The 17,852-nt window shown below is 43.1% G+C and overlaps 1 protein-coding gene across 8 annotated transcripts in view; it reads left to right on the top strand.

Annotated features, from left to right (window-relative positions):
- Positions 1 to 17,852, top strand: part of ELF2 (E74 like ETS transcription factor 2) — an 80,976-nt gene that overhangs the window by 45,705 nt on the left and 17,419 nt on the right. For 2 of the 8 annotated variants that reach the window (XM_080929550.1, XM_080929551.1), the window contains exon 1: positions 12,214 to 13,354. The exons of 5 other annotated variants lie outside the window; for them this stretch is intronic. In XM_080929550.1, the coding sequence (XP_080785676.1) occupies positions 13,297 to 13,354 (58 nt within the window). In that variant the 5' untranslated portion in view covers positions 12,214 to 13,296. Of the gene's footprint in view, positions 1 to 12,213; positions 13,355 to 13,403; positions 13,686 to 17,852 lie in introns of those variants that run through there. One more of the 8 variants, XM_080929549.1, reaches the window with a different exon arrangement.

The following is a 17,852-nucleotide window of genomic DNA, read 5'->3' as shown; positions in this document are numbered from 1 at the left end:
ACCTCACACTTGGAGATGTGAGTTTGGTCCCTAGAATGCACAGGTAGGAGGAAAGAAGTGTCCCTGAGCATTGTCTTCTGAGCTCCATCTTCAGACTGTGGCGTGAGAGCCTTTCCAATGTGCAGTCAGTGATACAGAGTAAATAATGAAGCTGATCACCTACTGTATGACAGGCACTAACTAAGGCATGGGCTACAGTGACAGACAAGATAAGCAGTTTCTGCATTTTGGGACTTAATGTAGAGATAGTTGATTATACATTGAAGCGTTGTGTCACAAATCAGATTATGTAACATCTGAAAATCTTCTTTAGATAGCATTCAGAAACAGACTGAAGCAAGCTAGTGGGTCGTTCTCAAGCAATGGAGGTCAGATGCCTTGTCCTGTCGTACCCTCAGAGTGGAGATGCTTAACCCTAGTGTAGGGCACATTACACTTCATCAGCAAAGCCAGGCATGATGATGCATGCCTTTAATCGCAGCATTTAGGAGACAGTGGCAGGTGAATCTCCATGAGTTTGAGGGCAGCCTGGTCTACAGTGAGCTCCAGGACAGCTGGGGCTATATAAAGAGACGGGAACAAAGGTCTTAAGAAAAAGAAAAATGAGTAAATTTCTCTGTTGAAGACATGGTTGACAGGTAGGGTTAGGTTAGGATTAGGGGCAGAGAAGCTAGTGAGTCAAATAGGGTAAGTTAATGTCCCAAATGCCATCAGTGTGTGTGTGTGTGTGTGTGTGTGTGTGTGTAAAACGGGGTATCTCCCTTCCTTTCTTTTACCTTTCTCCCTCCTTTCTCTTTCCCCTTTCTCCCTTTAAAATCTATCAGGTGAGTTCGAATTCCACACAAGATGAAATTCAGTAGATTGTTACTATTTTTCCTTGCAATGCTTGCTGGGAATTAAACTCAGGCCCCATCAAATGCAATGCAATCATTTGACAGCTAAGCCGACCTGTTTTGTTGTTGTTATTTTGGCAGGTTCCTTCCTGCCTTGACTTCTCCCTTTCAAGTGCTAGGATTATGTGTCACTATTGCCTGGAATTATTTTGGGGACTTGAAGATATTGAAATTTGCTTCCTTTCATATATCTAGAAGTAGTAAGAGCAAACAAAACTAAAAACAACAAAAATAAAAACAAGAAAGTCCAACAAAATACACTTCATTATTATATTGCTAGGAATAGTTCTGGAAGGTTTTATATATTATGTTTATATATTAACATAATTTACAACAACACCATGCTAAATACCTTCTGAGTGTAGAAGCAGGTTTTAACCTCAGAGTTAGTCGGCTCAAGAGCCTACCTTCAATCACCCTACTGTGATGAGCGGTAGTACTGTGTCTTCCTTCTCCACTCGCAAACACACATCCTGACTTCGAATGCTTCCAGTGATCTAACTTCTTTCGGGTGTGGGCTGCAGAGATTGCCCAGTGGTTAAGATCCTTGGTTGCTCTTCCAGCAGACCCAAGTATGATTCAGCCCTTGTCTGGTGGCTCAAACATTTTAACTCTGGTTCTAGGGCATCCAGTGCCCCCTTTGACCTCCACATGCACTTCTTGAAGGTGGTACAAACACATGCAGGCAAAATACATCTCATACACATGAAATCATTTATGTATATACACACACAAATTAAAAAAGAAAGCTTTTTTAAAAAGTTCTATTAGGTCTTGATATATGCTAGTGTTTTTTTTTTAAAAGTATTTATATGTATGAGTGTAAGTCACATGTGTGAAAATTGCTTTGGAGGTCAGAAGAAGGCATTGGATCTCCTGAAGCTGGTGGTTGTGAGCCACCTGATGTGTGTGCTGGAAACCAAAGTGGGGTCCTTTGGCAGAGCAGGAATCGCCCTTAATGGTTGAGTCATTTCTTAGCCCCAATATAAGCAGTTTACTTCCTGGAACAGATTAAATTGCCTTCCATTTGTCAGTTTCTCTTTTAATGTTTTTATTACAGGCTAGCTTATGCCTACAGCTTTGAGATAAACTAGGCTACTACATGTGGTAGTAAATACTTTCCAAAAATTCAAACCATGAGAAATGGTTTGCAGTTTGGAAATGAGGAGTTAGTGTACGTTTGGTGGTTTTGTGCAGAGGAGAAAGAACAGTATGGAGACCGTGAATGAGACTTGGGAGTGAGAGGTCTGTGTGATCGGCTCCACCAATCTGTAAGTTAGCCAGAGTGATTCAGTCTGGCTGTGGTTTGGTGCCATCTGGTGGTGCTCATGAGCTTTTATGGGTCTTCTTTGTTGTCTGGAGTAACAGATGGGAAACAATTACACTTGTTTTCTTCTGTTCTTTTTGAGCTAGGGTCTCATGTACCTCATTTAGCCCCAGACGTTCAGTGTAGGAGATTATTTAAACTTCTCACCCTGTCTCCCTTTCACGTCTCCAGTGCGGATTACAGGCATGAGCCCCTCTGCTCAGCTCTTGAATGCACTGGCGCTCTCTCTCCCTCAGTAACAACACCCATGGGGGAACCTGTAATCCAGCACTTGGGAGCCTGAGGCAGAAGGATTGTGAGTTCAAGACCAGTCCAGGCTATCCAGTGAGATCTTGTTTTAAAAAACAAAAAACTCAAGTTCCTTATGAAACAGTGATGTTTTCTAAATAGCTTCCGCTCCTCCGTACCTGCATCATGTCTTTCTCCAGCTAGTGAGCAGTCGTCATAAAGAAAAGAGCTGTCATGCTCAGTACCAGTGCGACTCAAGTAGTCTGGGTTCACAGGCGGCTGACTCAAGGCTGTGGAGCTCACTGGGTGGCGAGGGGACAGCTGACAGCAAATTCATGGAGTCGTGGACTTTTCCCCAGCTGGGTTATATTTGCATTTATTTGATTGGATTTTCCTGATGTGCTCCATAAAAATACCAATAGCCTATTTTTTAAAGGTTTATTGAGAAGACATCATGAACCAGGACAGGGCACTGAGAACTTTGTGGGTATTTAGAGGCTGACAAGCTGTGACTTGATGTTCTCGCTCTAGCGGCTGCAGTAGGCATGGTTAGAGAGAAGTCAGTGCGAGCAAGCAGGTTGCAGCTTCCACATCGCATCGAGCGTGGTCGCGCGTGCCTGTGCTCCTCACCCTCAGGAGGTTGAGGCAAGATGGTCGTGAGTTTGAGCCAGTGTGGGCTATGGTACAGACCAGGCCAAACCAAAACTGAACCCCAGAAATATGGCTTGTAAAATACTAAACTGGGGGTTAGACTAGGGAATAAATTTATTTTTATCTAACAAATGGGGAAAATGATAGGTGTCAAAATCATAAGCCAGGATAATAGAAGTCCACACATCTTAAACACATCTGTTCTTTATAATAGACTCAGCAAAGTAGACCAAGAAGTAGAAACAGGTGACATAGAAACAGATTAAAAAAAACAAAAACAAAATAAAATGTATAAAATGGATAACATTTCAAAAATAATAAGAGAGAAATGGCAGTAATAAGAAGAGTTTAGGGTGAGTATCTTGAATTAAGATTAACACAAAGGGGCTCTTAACACAGGGGTGATGAGGAGCTCTGAAATGTAACTGTTAACTTTTGTGCATTTAACAACAGCTGTGAAGTAGAAACTAGAAACCAAGGTGTAAAACAGTTGTCATGATTAAATAATAGTATGGAGGGAGGGGCGAGGAGAGATGGCCTAATTGTTAGGAGCATTTACTGCTTTTCCAGAGGCCCTGAGTTCAGTTTCCAGCTTGGTCCCACATCAGTTGGCTCATAGTTGCCTCTAACCCTGTTCTAGGGGATCCGACACCTTTAGCCTTGACAGAAAGCTACAAGGATAAAGCACATACTCATGCAGACGGGTGAATTTAAAAAAATTTAAAAACCAGTCTGGCTGGGTGGTGGCCGCACGAGCCTTTATCCCAGCTCTCAGGGAGACAGGCAGGTGGGTCTCTGAATTCGAGGTCATCCTGGTCTACACAGCAAGTTCTAGGACAGCCATTCCAGGACAGCCATGCTACACAAAGAAACCCTTTCTTGAAAACAAACAAACAAAACCCCAAAACAACAACAACAACCAAAGAGAGAGAGAGAGAAAGAAAGAGAGAAAGATCTTTAAAAATACAGACCGTGGGGGTAAAGGTACTGGCACCAAGCCTGACAGCCTGGGTTGATGCCCGGGACCCACGTGGTAGAAGGAGGGAACCCTGCAAATTGACTTCTCCCCTCCAAAGTGCACCATGACCCGTATGGCCACACACGTGTGAGAATGTACAACACACACAGTAAATGAACATAACAATTAAGAAAACCCATCTCTAAATATGTTCTGTGGTGCTGGGGAGATGGTTCAGCACTTAAAATGGAGTATCCAGATGGAGACTCACACCGTGCACAATCCCAGTTCCAGGGCGTTTGGTGACCCAGGCATGTACATGCATACATACATACATGCAGTCAAAACATACATACACACATACATACATACATACATGCAGTCAAAACATACACACATACACACATACATACACACATACACACATACATGCAGTCAAAACATACATACATACATACACACATACATACACACACATACACATACATACATACATGCAGTCAAAACACACACACATACATACATACACACATACATGCAGTCAAAACATACACACGTACATACATACACACATACATACACACATACATGGAGTCAAAACATACATACATACATACATACATATACACATACACACATACATACATACACATAAAACCAAAAATTAATTTTTGGAAATAAAGATTGGTATGAGCTATGTTTCATACCTCAGTGTTAATAAAGAACTAAAAGAATAAAACCAAATACAGTAGCCAATAGGAACCAATTTTGGTTTTTCTTCTCCGTTTGTTCTGTTTGCGATGGGTCTGAAGTAGCTCAGGCTGGCCTCTTACCGACAGAAGCTTCCCTTGCTGTGAACTGTGGTGAATGTAGAGTCTCACAGCTGCTCTGGGTGCTGAGAATAAAGGTTGGATGAGAGCTCAGCCCCAAACAAGAGATTTCCACCACCACCTCCGAGGAGCAGGAGCCACCTCGGAACAAGAGGTAGGAAGAATGCAAGAGCTGGAGATAGGAGAAGGGCTGTGTGCAAAATGCCGGCATGGGCCCGACACAGTGGTTGCTGTCTTGAACTCAGGAAGATCAGTTACCCGAGGCAGTTGTGGATGGGGGGTGGGCTAAAGAGTCCCTACCCCTCCCTGCTGGACTACAGGATGCCAGAATGTTCTAGGAGGGGGGAGTCATTGCTTTCAGTTGTGAACCTATTGGTGAGGCCGCCATGCTCCAGTAGATAGGTCCAAACACATAGTCACACAGATGGCCCTGGATAATTAAATTCAGGGGTTCACAAAACAAAATGTTATTAATGTGGGAAAGGCATTTCTGAGGAGGAAGGGGGATAGCAGGGGTAGAAAAGAGTAATTAGGATGTACTTTATACATGAAATCACTTTAAGGATCAGAGTAGACAGGGCGGAGAGCAGGACTCTCTGTAAACTATTTCCCTCATATGCACAAAGCTGAGTTCAATGGCTAGTACCACGTAGACACATTAAAACAAATGTCTTTCATTGCAAATGGGCTAGCATTTGAAATCTAAGACTACTCATATATTCCATTTTAAAATCTCTCAGATATTACATCCCAACTGTAGTTTCCCCTCCCTCCACAACCCTGGGTCCCACCGCCCCTCTCCTCCAGACCAGAAAACGAGCAGGCTTCCCAGGGATACCAACTGAATGAGACAACAATTTATAGTAAAGCTAGGCACAGACCCCCTCATATCAAGGCTGGTAGGAGGAAAAGGGTTCCAAGAGTGGGTAAGAGTCAGACACCCCCACTCCCACCGTTAGGAGTCTCATAGACCACCACGCTACACAGCCATGACATACTCAGAGGTCCCAGCCCCGACCCGTGATTGTTGGCTCAGTCTGTGAGCCCCTGTGAGCCCTGCATGGTTGATTCTGCTGGCCGTGTTCTTGTGTAGACACTGATTTACTTGTAGCTGCCCTTAAGGTTGCTATGGAGGTTCATCAGACGAAAGAGACAAAGTATAAGGGTCGCTGTATACAACAGCAATAATCATGAAGAGAACGAAACATGATCTCACATTAAAATCCAAACCAAACAGAACAATCCTTATTACGTACCTAGGAATAAATCTGACAGCACAGCACATGGCCAGTTTCCCACAGTAATACCCCACTCATTGTCAGGTCAGAGTTATTATTCCTTCAGTCTTGAGAAATCTGAGCACGGTAAGTCTAGTTCTCCTTCTTCAGCTAATGCAAAACCCAGTTTCCTTCTTGTCAGAAACCATGAAGATTTGCTTTTGGCAGAATTTAACAAGCGCTTTTGAAAAGAAAGATCTTTTAAGTCTAGGCCAGCAGTTCTCAACCTGTGGGTAGTGACGCCTCTGGTGAACTCTAGCTCCATAAATATTTACATTATGATTCATAACAGCAAAATTACAGCTATGCAGTAGCAACAAAAATAACTTTATGGTTGAGGGTCACCACAACACGAGGAACTGTATTAAAGTGTCACAGCTCTAGGAAGGATGAGAGCCGTTGCTCTAGACAGTTCTTCGAAAGAAGAAAGGCCGTCGTCTGTCCACAGGGAATGATTGCTGAGCAGGAGGGAGGGTGTGTGCTTAGTCTACACAGGCTCTGTGTTCACACTCCAAAAGGAAAGGAAAGGAAGGAGAAAAGAATGTGAAGCTGTGGAAAATATGAAATACAGGCATGGAGGGTGGGGTGTGCCAACAATCTCAGTACTTGGGAGGCCAAGGCAGGTTCAAAGCTAGAGCTGTCAGAGTTCCTGTGTAAGAGAGGAGAGAGGGCTGGAAAGATGGCTTAACGGTCAAGAGCACTGGCTGCCTTTCCAGAGGACCAGGCTCCATTCCCACGGTGGTTCCTAACCATTTGTAATTCCCGTTCCAGGGGACCCAGCACCCTCTTCTGGGGTATGTGGATATCAGGCATTCGTGTGATGTAGACTTACATCCAAGCCAAACACCATCCAAACACCTAAAATTTTAAAACAAAGTAATTGAAGCTTGTTTATAAAAAAAAAAAAAGTAAACCAGGTGACATGTATCTTGCAAAGTCATTTCCTTGTTGACCGAAGTGATGAAGTGTCATCAAAAGATCTGTAGAACAGAGTGAAACCTACAGCAGACCCCCATACATACAGAGTCAAGTGTTTTCAAACCAAAGTGGGGCTGAGGCGGTCACACACCGTTCATCCCAGGACTCGGGAGGCAGAGGTCAGAGGACAGGGCTACTCAGAGAAACCCTGTCTTGAAAAACCAAGCCAAATCAAAATATTAAAGTGAGAGGAAGGGAGGAGAAAATATGAAAAAAACAAACTTAAAATGTACTACAGGGAAATAACTTTGCAAAATACATTGAGGGTCTAGAAACAGAATGTGTATGTCCATATCTAGTATTTAATAGATATATATGTGGAAAGTAAGGAGTAAAGTCAGACTGTTTATTAAAGCTTATATATGTGCATATACATGAACACACATATATACATGAGAATAAATAGTGATTGTAAAATTACATTTGTTTTATGCTTAAGGGATTTATTTCTTATCTTTTGTATATGTTAATTCTTTGTGTCTAGGTCTCATGTAAACATCCAATTTAATTTGATTGGTGTACTTTTTAATGTGTATACTAAATTATCCATCTTTTTACCCTGATTAAATGCTGTTAGCTGTCTCAGTTGCCTGTGTTTTTAGTAAGCACTGTTGTCAATAAGCATGCATGTTGCTCAGGATACAGCTAACCAGCTATTTCAGCTGCGGCTCATAGTCATTGTGCTAAGATGCATACACCTGTGGGCCTCATGACAATCGGAGTGAATGTTATTCATCCTGTTCTTTTTTTAAAGATTTATTTATTTACTTCATGCTTGTGAGTACACTCACTGTAGCTGTCAGACACACCAGAAGAGGGTGTCAGATCCCATTACAGATGGCTGTGAGCCACCATGTGGTTGCTGGGGATTGAACTCAGGACCTCTGGAAGAGCAGACAGTGCTCTAACCAGTGAGCCATCTCTCCACCCTTTTTGTTCTGTCTTAGGAAGGTTTTTAAGTTTTGTATGCATATTCATGCATGCTTTATTTTCTTACATTGTCCTTAAGTAGTTTTAGAATAAGATTACACTGGCCTTGAGGTGGCTCTCATTTATTTTCCCCTGTTTTCAGCAAAGAATTGTATGTTAATTAAAACCGATGAGAATTTTTTAGTATCTAAAAAGGCTTTCAAGACTAGACTTTTTTTTTTAGTGGAAAAGAGTTTTGGACAATATTTCAAGTTTTATTTTTCCTATTTCTTTTCTCGAAGTTTACCATTTCAGCTAAAGCATGTGAATATTTTGTAGTGATTTACAGACTTTATTTATGTATCATGTTAATTAGCATAAAGTTTCTAAAGCACATTATTGGATAGTGGGTATCAATTCAGTACTCTGTATTCAGATACGTATATATTATATATTATGACACACATGTGTAATCAGTACATATTATACTTTATTTTCTCATGATGATTCTTGCTGAGTCAAGTCCCCTTTGGCTTCATGAACCTCCTGTTTGCAGTAATTTCATTTTACCTGCTCTTATTGCTTCCTTCCTTTTTGTTTTGTTTACTGTTTTTCATCTTTCTGAGTTGAATGCTTAGTTTAAGTTTTTATTTTATTTTTATTTCTGAAATAGCATCTCTGTGTGTAGCCCTGGCTGTCCTGGAGCTCATCGTGTAGACTAGGCTGACCTGTCCACCCGCCGGGTCCTTCAGTGCTGGGATTGACCGTGCACACTCCAACACACGGCAGCGTATTCATTAATTCCTTCTTAAGACTGTTTCTGACTGCTCAGTACTGTTCTAGCTGAATCACATATAGTTTGATGTTTTGTATTTTATAATTAACTTCTGGATATTTCTTTAAAATTTAAAAATTTATGTGTGTGTGCAACACACAGGCAAGTGTATAGACTTAGTTCTTGTCATTATCAACTGAGTCATCTTCTCCAGCTCCTATTTAGTTCTTAATTCTTCTGTAATGAACTTCTTACCTGAAATATTATTTAATATGTTTTGTATGGGAAAATAAGTGTAATTTGACATCAAAAACTGAAGTTTTATAGGATGATCAATTTGAGTTTAATGTTAAGCTGGTAGAAGATACCAGAAACATATGTGTTGCAATCTAGAATGTTACCATTCCACAGACCAGAAAAGACAGGTTAGCCTACCCAGCCAGCTCCAGACCAATGACAGTACCTGGTCTCTTAGAGAAAAGAGTGAAAGACTCTTGAGGAAAAAGCCCCAAGTTTGACACCCCGCCCCCTCCCCCTTTAAGACTGTAATTCTAGTGGAGGTAGGAGTGTTGAAGTTCAAGGTCATCTTAAACTACAAAGCAAGTTTGGCTAGCTTGAGTTACCTTGTGTCTCCAGTAGTCCCCAAAATCTTAGCAGGAAATATAACTCAGTGGCAGAGAGAGCTCTCTTAGCATGTGTGAGGGTTTAGGTTCAATCACCACCACTGGAAAACAAATGAAAAACTAAAGCCCAAAACACCCTCTTAGAGAAAGGGACTGGGCTGGAGAGATGGCTCACCAGTTCAGAGCATGTACTGACTGCTCTTTGGCAGAACCCAGGTTCAATTCCCAGCACCCATGGCAGGTAGTTCATACCCATCTGTGACTACCAACTCTTTGAGCACCTGACATACTACACCAGTCATAACTTAAAATAATAAAAACATATCATTAAAAAATTGAAAGCAGGGCTGGAGAGACAGCTCAGTGGTTAAGAGCACTGACTGCTCTTCCAGGTCCTCAGTTCAACTCCCAGCAACCACATGGTGACTGACAACCATCTGTAATAAGATCTGATGCCCTCTTCTGGTGTGTCTGAAAACAGCTACAGTGTACTCAAATAAATCTTTTTTAAAAAAATTGAAGCAGAAATTATTTGTCTAATAAGAAAGAAATTTGATGAATACAATTGGGTAAATTTATGCACTGAAGTGCTTTGTAGAAATTACAAAGCAGCCATGTGGTGGTGGTTTATACCTTTAATACCAGCATTCAGGAGGCAATGGCTAGACTGGCCTAAAAGCTAGTTCCAGGACAGCCAAGGCTATGAAAAGAAATCCTGTCTTTAAAAGAAAAAACATTTTATTTAAATAAAGAATGTATTTACTCTGATTAACAGGGATTGAGTGGACCTTCGTAATGAGAAAGTGTATGTAGTGTGATGACATTCGTTTCTCCAGTGAAAGAATGAAACAATGTCAAGTATGTTCACACAAGTGAATGTAGTCATGCAGCAGTATAAAGATTTACTTCAAAGAACTGATTTGAAGAATATAATTTTAACCTAGCCTTTCCATTATTACTTCTAGTTGATTAAAAACTACCCCCCCCAGTTTTGTATTTTAAGACGCTAACTATGGCCTGGTGTAGTGGTGCATGTTTAATCCCAGTACTCCGGAGGGAGAGGCAGGTGGATGTCTGAGTTCAAGTCCAGCCTGGCCTACAAACCGAGTCCAGGACAGCCAGGACTATAAAGAGAAATCTGTCTCAAAAAAATGAAACAAAAAACTCTAAAAACAAAAAGCCAACTATTTCCTATCCCACACAGTTTTTGAGACCAATGGTTAGGGTGTGGCTTCGCAGGGGTCCTGGTTCCCGCTCTTCCACGTGCAGTCTTACCAGCTGGGTTATTGTCTCAAGACTTGGTTAGACAGCGCATCGCACATGGTGTTGGTAGGAGAGCACCTTTATTCCTGCCACTGTCGCTCTTTAGGGTCAAGTCCCAGTCACTGTAGCCTTATCCTGTGTGTTAGAACTGAGCATTTAAGTCTAGGGAGGAGGGTTAAGCTACATCTCTTTGAGGAGGAGCTGTAAAAGTAAGCGGTCATGAGGAAATGTGTATGGCAGAGGTAGGGCGCTAAGCTTGCTCCTGGGGAGAGGCTGAGAATAAAGGTGCTAGTGTTGAGTATCTGGGTTCAAATTCTGACCCTTTTGTAATTATTTAAGCAAGGACCCGAGGGCCTTCATCACTCAAGGATTAGAATGGATATCTCTAGTAGAGGGATACAGACAACACATAAAATCTAAGCTAAAGTACTTAACACACAGGCTTTTATTTGGTGAGCAGTAAGATTGGCTTTAGTCTTTTTTCTCTCTGACAACACTTTTAAGTAATTTTTATACAGTATTGTCTCTATAGTTTTATTAGCAGAATATGAGTTTTTGAGGTATATATTATAAAAACCTGTGTATTCATACTTAGTTAAAAATTCTGCTTATAACTAACTTTGATCATGGAGACTTAAAATGCAAATGTGTTTGTACCCTCATAAAGGTATATATCCTAGATTCTTGATGAATGCCAGATTGCCAGTTTGTGACTGTATACGTTCTAGTAGCAGGCTACTCTACCCACTGTCCTCAGTAAAGTAGTGGTGACTTGCCTTAACATTGGAGACATTCCAATTTCATATGTTATAAATGTATAGATCCTGTGTTTTCCAGTCTTTGCACTATTTCCTCTGTACATATGTTCTATATGTATAAATTATTATGCAAGGATATATGCAGCTTCTAGTCTCTAGGTGCTTAAACATAAGTCAGACATTGATGCAGATAACCACGATGTACATTCAGCAAAGCACATACACACTGCCTCGGATATATCTGAAATACAGTGAACTAAAAGTTGTGACAGACTTGAGGCTGGCCCTATATTGAGAGACCTATTTTATTGTTCTTAAGCCACACTGACTTGTCACCTACACATCACACACACACACCTTGGGTTTCCATTTCCCTACTAAATAGAATACATGGAAAATGTGCTACTGGAGCAGAAATTCTGATTTGTTACCGGTTTCAATGATCTGCCTAAAGTCATCAAATTACCCGTTAGTATTCCTTATCTTTCTTGATACAGAAACCGTTAAAGATGCTGCCTGTCAATGGGAGATTCTTATTTCAAAATGATAACAAGGAAAAATAAGAGTTATCAGTTATCTGATTCCTTTTGACCTTTGCATAGCAGTCTTAAGTAAACTAACCCATCAGATGCTGCAGCGGTGCTGGGTAAACTTATAAAACCATATCATGTTATATTTCTTATTACATGTTAAATTTTATTTACACGCAGTTAACTGAGATAACATTTGTAACTCTTCCACTGCAGATGGTTTTTTATTCAGTAACTTTTACTGAACGAACAAAATGTATTGGTGGTGCATTTTACATAAAATGTATGGCGAACAACTTCGGGGTGACATTTTGTTTCTGTTTTTATGTTAAGAAATTCTGAAACAGGCAAGGCATTTAATTAGTCTTATTCCCTGTATTTCCCCTAATTTATCGCCACTAATTGGCCATTATTTTCCTCTCCTGTTACATTATGTGTTTGATTTTTTTTTAAAGATGACTTAAGATATCTTTAGGCTACAAATGAATACGTTCATTTGTCCAAGTCAACCAAATAAAAGTGAGGGCACATGAATTGTATAACCAGCAAACCGAACGACTCTAATCCAGTTTCCCCAGGCTGTCCGGCGGCTCTTTTCTGTTTACTAATTACCTGTCTAGTGTACTCTGACGTGTGTAAAGAAGACAGGACCAAGTCGTTTTTTGAAGTAGTTGGAGACTCTTGGCTTTCCTAGTGATGTTTCTAGAATATTTTCTAAGTTCAAGTTTTTTAAAGTGCAGTTCTTTCAACTGAACTGATTGCATAAGCGCTGGGAAGGCCAAAACAAGTTAAAAAGCCACCTTCTTGTACAGCTGCGGGACTAGGTATTAGGTCTTTTCTAGGAAGAAAAATTTGATTCATGGCTCTTTTCCAGAGGGGACATTTGCAGACTTCGCTTCCGCAGAACGTGAAGCGCGCCTCTTCCTGCCTGCCGAGGCCCGCGTCCCCGAGGGCGGCCTGCGGCTCCCCAGCCTCAGGTGTCCGTGCGGCCGCCGGCTGCCGGCGCCCGGGACTTCCTGTCTGGGCGCGGGGCGGAAGGATCGCGTTGCCAGCCGGGGCCGCCGCCGCCCCTGCCGTTAGGTGGTGGGGCTGCTCAGCCCGGCAGCGGGAGGCGGGCCGGCCGCCGCTTCCTGTCGGAGGACGCGCAAGGATCCGGGCGTCGGAGTGTGTGCGAGTGCGTGAGTGTGTGCCGCCCGCACGGCGTGTGTCTCCGGCCGCGGGTTCCGCCTTCTCCCCTGTCGCCGCTGCTCAGGGTGTAAGTCAATGTGAAGCAGCAGTTCCAGCCCCGGGATAAACATGGCGACGTCTCTGCATGAGGGACCCACGAACCAGCTGGATCTGCTCATCCGGGCCGGTAAGCACAGGGGAACTTTTCTCCGGTGCATCCGTGCAGCGGGCGAGGGGGCGCCCGGCGGGCGTGGAGTGTCCCCCGGGGCGGTCAGCGCCCGGGTCCGGCGCCCCCTCTCCCGGCAGCGAGCGGGGCGGCCGCGAAGAGGGGGGAGTGAATGAAGTAATGGAGGCGACAAATCAGGAAGTGATCACCTTGGAGAGTAACCTGCCTCGTATCCGGGCTGTCGCTCCGGGGAGCGCGGCAGCGGCGGGGGCCGGGCACGGAGCCGCGGCTAAGTTGGGGAGTCGGCGCCGGCGAGTTGCGCGCTTCACCCCAGTTGCCGGGGAACCAGGAAGTGAGCGGAGCTGTTGTCCCCGCCGCCTGCCACGCTGTCCGGCCGAGAGGCCGCCCCTGCCCACGGCCGGGGGCGCTGGCCGCCCGCCGCCCTCGCCTCACACTTCACACAGCCGCCACTTCCGCATGGACGCCGCGGCCCCGGGCGCTACCCGCCAAAACGCGCCCGGGCTCCTGCCTCATCCCTCCCGGAGCAGCGCCGGAGTAACGGTCCCGAGGCCACTTCCCGGTGCTGAGTGGGACGCCGACCCGGCACCTCCCCTCCCCGGCTAACGGCGGCGGTGGGGAAACTGGGCTGCTGCCCTTCCTTCACTCGTGGGGCGGGTGTTTCTGGGGGGACGGGAAGGACACCGGGTGAATTCCGTGCAGCCGACCCGGGGCTTTGGGACAGCGGAGGGGAACGTTTATTTTGGTCAACAGTAGATGAAAGCGAGGAGCGGTGCGGGAGGGAGGGCGTCCTGGCCCCAGGGAAGTCTCGGCTCGGCGTTGCCCCCTTTCCCCTCCCCCAAACCTCCCACCATAGCGGAAGCGCCTGGGAGAGGACAGAACGCGCGCGATTGACAGGCCCGCGGTTCCAATCTGCGCTCTGAGATGTTCCAAATAAGAACGTTGATTTCTGGGGGCGGGACCATGGGCCGGTGCCGAGCCAATGAAGATTGGGCGGGAGTGAAGCTGACAATGTACGCATGGAATTGGAGGGAAGAGGAGTGTAAACACGGAAGTGGCCGCGGGGGTGGGGGATGTGCTGCGCCACTGCTGCAGCGGAAGGGCACGGACTTAAGTTACATAGAAAAAGCAGCTTTACTTGCTAGCAGACAGCGCAGATTGGGCCGTAGGTCGATGCGGAACTGCTTGGACACAGTTGCATACCGAAATAATAAGCACATGCGGTCCCTTTTCTGGTCCTGTTTCACATCTCCATCGATGTGGAGTTGGGAGATGAGAAATAGTAACCAAACAGTAGTGCCGTAAAAGATTTGAACAGTCTTTTTCCATCTATTGTTTTAAGGGATCTCGAAATTGGTAGTTTGGACAAAACCGACTCGGTTCAGTTTGGAAGAAAAATTATCAATATATTGTCTATCCCTAAATTTACATAACTTTAAGTGTAAATAAATTCTGGATTAATAGAATTGTGTGTGCTGTATAATATAATAACGGTGAATAGTGTGTTTAATCTGTGGCATATTGTACACTTTTCAAACTCAGGGAAATCATGATTTATTGAACAGTATTTAAATGCCTTTTTTGGATAGGAACTTTTACTGAAGGAGAGGAACATAATGGAACTTGGGTCCTTGTTATGTTCAGTCCACTGATCAGTATGAATTAGTGTACAGTTTTATGTTGGGTTAGTGGTGTTTTGAGTGTCAAGTGTGTGTAGTTAAAGATACCATTGGTTAAGAGCACTTGTTGCTCTTGGCAGAGGACCTGGGTTCAGGTCTCAGCATCCATGTTCACAACCACCTGTAACTCCAGTTCCAGGGGATACAACCCCTCTTCTAAACTCCATGGGCACACGTGGGGTGCTCATAAATTCTTAAAGACAAAAAATTAACCTAAAGGTGTTATTTCCAATGCTTGTGAATACTTAAGAGAGAACCATTGCATAGTTTCTGCAGTCAGAACCTTGAGAAACATTGTAGAGTAAGAGGACTTAATTTCTCGAGTGAAAGGTTTCTTTTCTCTGCCTGAGCTATTGGAATTACCAGTAAAACTGAATGTGTCCTGTAGATAATTTTCTGGGGTACACATTGGAAGTCAATGTTTTTACCTCTTTATAGGCATTCTTGCTTGTGGGGCTGGGGATTCTGTACTAGGGCCTTCAGCATGCTGGTCAAGTGCTTCAGCACAGGGCTACCTACACCTCCTTTGACACTGACTTTCTAAGGCTTTAGATGCCATTTTCCAGATCTTTTTGATTTTTGAGTACTGCTTACAGAAATCTTATAACTAGTGTTTTTTAGATCACAATATGCCATGAAAGACTTCTATACACTGTTATTTCTTCTTTTATGTTCATGTAACCCAAAGAATCTTTACAGGATCTTTGAAGAGAGTTTAAAAGGATTTGCTGATATACTTAAAGCTAGTTCAGTAAGGTAGAAGCTGGAGAACAAAATATGAATTAAAAAATTAAGATTCTATAGTTCTAATTCTTTTATTGTTGATCATTTTTAATGGGAAGTGGAGAGTAATGGTTTCAGTTTTTCTCCGTGTTTATGTTTTTAGACAAGTCTCATGTACCTCAGACTGGCCTCAAACTTTCCATATAGTTGAGGCTGGCCTTGAACTTCTGATCCTTGCCTCCACCTCCTGAATGCTAGTTTTAGAGGTATATACTACCACCCAGGGTATGTGGTGCTGGGGGACTTAACATGCACTCAGCCATCTGAGCTGCATCCCTAACCCCGGTGTCTGTACACTTTATTAGAAAGTGGATGCAATGATCTCTTTATCTCCTCAAGAGAAGTCATCAAATACAAGCAAGCAGAGGAAAAATCTATATAATGTGCAAGCGACAAAGTAGCTGTAATGATGGCAGTAGTTATTTGAAGATTGTGTAAAATGAGTGACACTTGGGAACAACTTGGACGATAAATAAGCTTTGCGTCGAGGGATGTTGGTGTCACTTGTTTGTAAGCAGCTATAGAATATGGAGCTGTAGCACTGCTGTGTCAGGACAGCGTGTATTGCCTTCATCTTCTCTTTACAACCTCAGTGTCATATGTGTCCTTTAGTCATCAATATTCATGCTGTTAGGAGCTCGAAGGATGAAATAACTTCTTTATAACATCAGTTTCATCTAAAAATTCAAAATTTTTGTATTCTTGTTAAAGTTGCATTTGGGTGGGACATGGTGATGCCTTATTTTATATATAAGTACATCATCACTGTCTTTAGACACACCAGAAGAGGGCATCAGATTCCATTCCAGATGGTTGTGAGCCACCATGTGGTAGCTGGGAATTGAAGTTAGGACCTGTCTTAACCTCTGAGCCATCTGTCCAGCCCCCTGGTGATGCCAACCTTAATCCCAGCACTGAGGAAGGAGGCAGAGGCAGGCAGACTTGCCAGGACTGCATACTCAACAAACTTGCTTAAGGAACCATGGAATCAAGGACAGAAGATTTCTAGTTAGCTATTGATAAAAGTTTGTACTAGTTAACATTACCACTTACCCTCTTTAGCGTATAAGTAGGTAATCTCTAAGGACAGTTAAAGCTCTATAAAATTACAAGTAGCTTAACACATTTAAATTTTAGAAAGCATACTGTATGAGTATGTCATAGAGCTTAATTGCTTTTAGGCAGCCTTTGGAAACTTAGAAGTATTTGTAGTTTAACACTTGAGGCTTAGTTCTGGGGGGTGTGTGTGTGTTAGTTAATAAATGTTTGACATTGTTACTTTCCTAATAATTTATGTGAACATATTATATACACACTGTCTGAATTTGAGGGAAGATTTTTCCATTTAAAACATTTACTTTCTTTTCCCAAAGTGTACCTTCTCTCTCTCTTTTTTCCTTCCCCCTACCTTCTCTCCCTCCTTTAATTTTTTTCCCTTAAGATGGGTTTCACTATATAGTCTTGGCTATCCTGCAACTGGCTTTGTAGGTCAGGCTGTCCTCAGCCTCACAGAGATCCACTTGCCTCTGGCTTCTGAGTGCTGACATTCATTTTGGTTTTTTCTTTTGAGAAGAGGAAAATTTTCTCTGGAAATACAGGATAGTCTCTGTATGTGTGAATGTTTGTTTATATAGAGACCAGAGGTTGACATTAGGTATCTTCCTCAACCACTCTGCCTTATTTTTTTGAGGCAGATTTTCTCATTTAGCCTACAGATGAAGCTAGATTGGCTGTCCAGGAAGTCCCTGAGATATAGGTCTGTCTGTCTGTCTCTTCCTCCTTACTGTTATTGTTACAGTTGTCTGCCACACCAGCAGGATACTGGGGCTTGAGCACCAGCTTTTTATTTGGGTGCTAGGTATCAAATTGAGTCTTCCTGCTTGCAAGACGAGCACTTTTACCAACTGAGGCATCTTCCCAGAACAGACAAGTTGTGTGATTGACAACACAATCTGTATCCATGGTACTACTTGAAATATCTGCACGTACATATTCCAAAGCAGTCCAGAATTCCAGACATGGGTGTGATTGTGTTGCTC

Source organism: Micromys minutus (genome assembly GCF_963924665.1).
Source record: "Micromys minutus genome assembly, chromosome: 15".
Classification (NCBI taxonomy): domain Eukaryota; kingdom Metazoa; phylum Chordata; class Mammalia; order Rodentia; family Muridae; genus Micromys; species Micromys minutus.
This window is presented reverse-complemented; position numbering and strand designations above follow the sequence as displayed.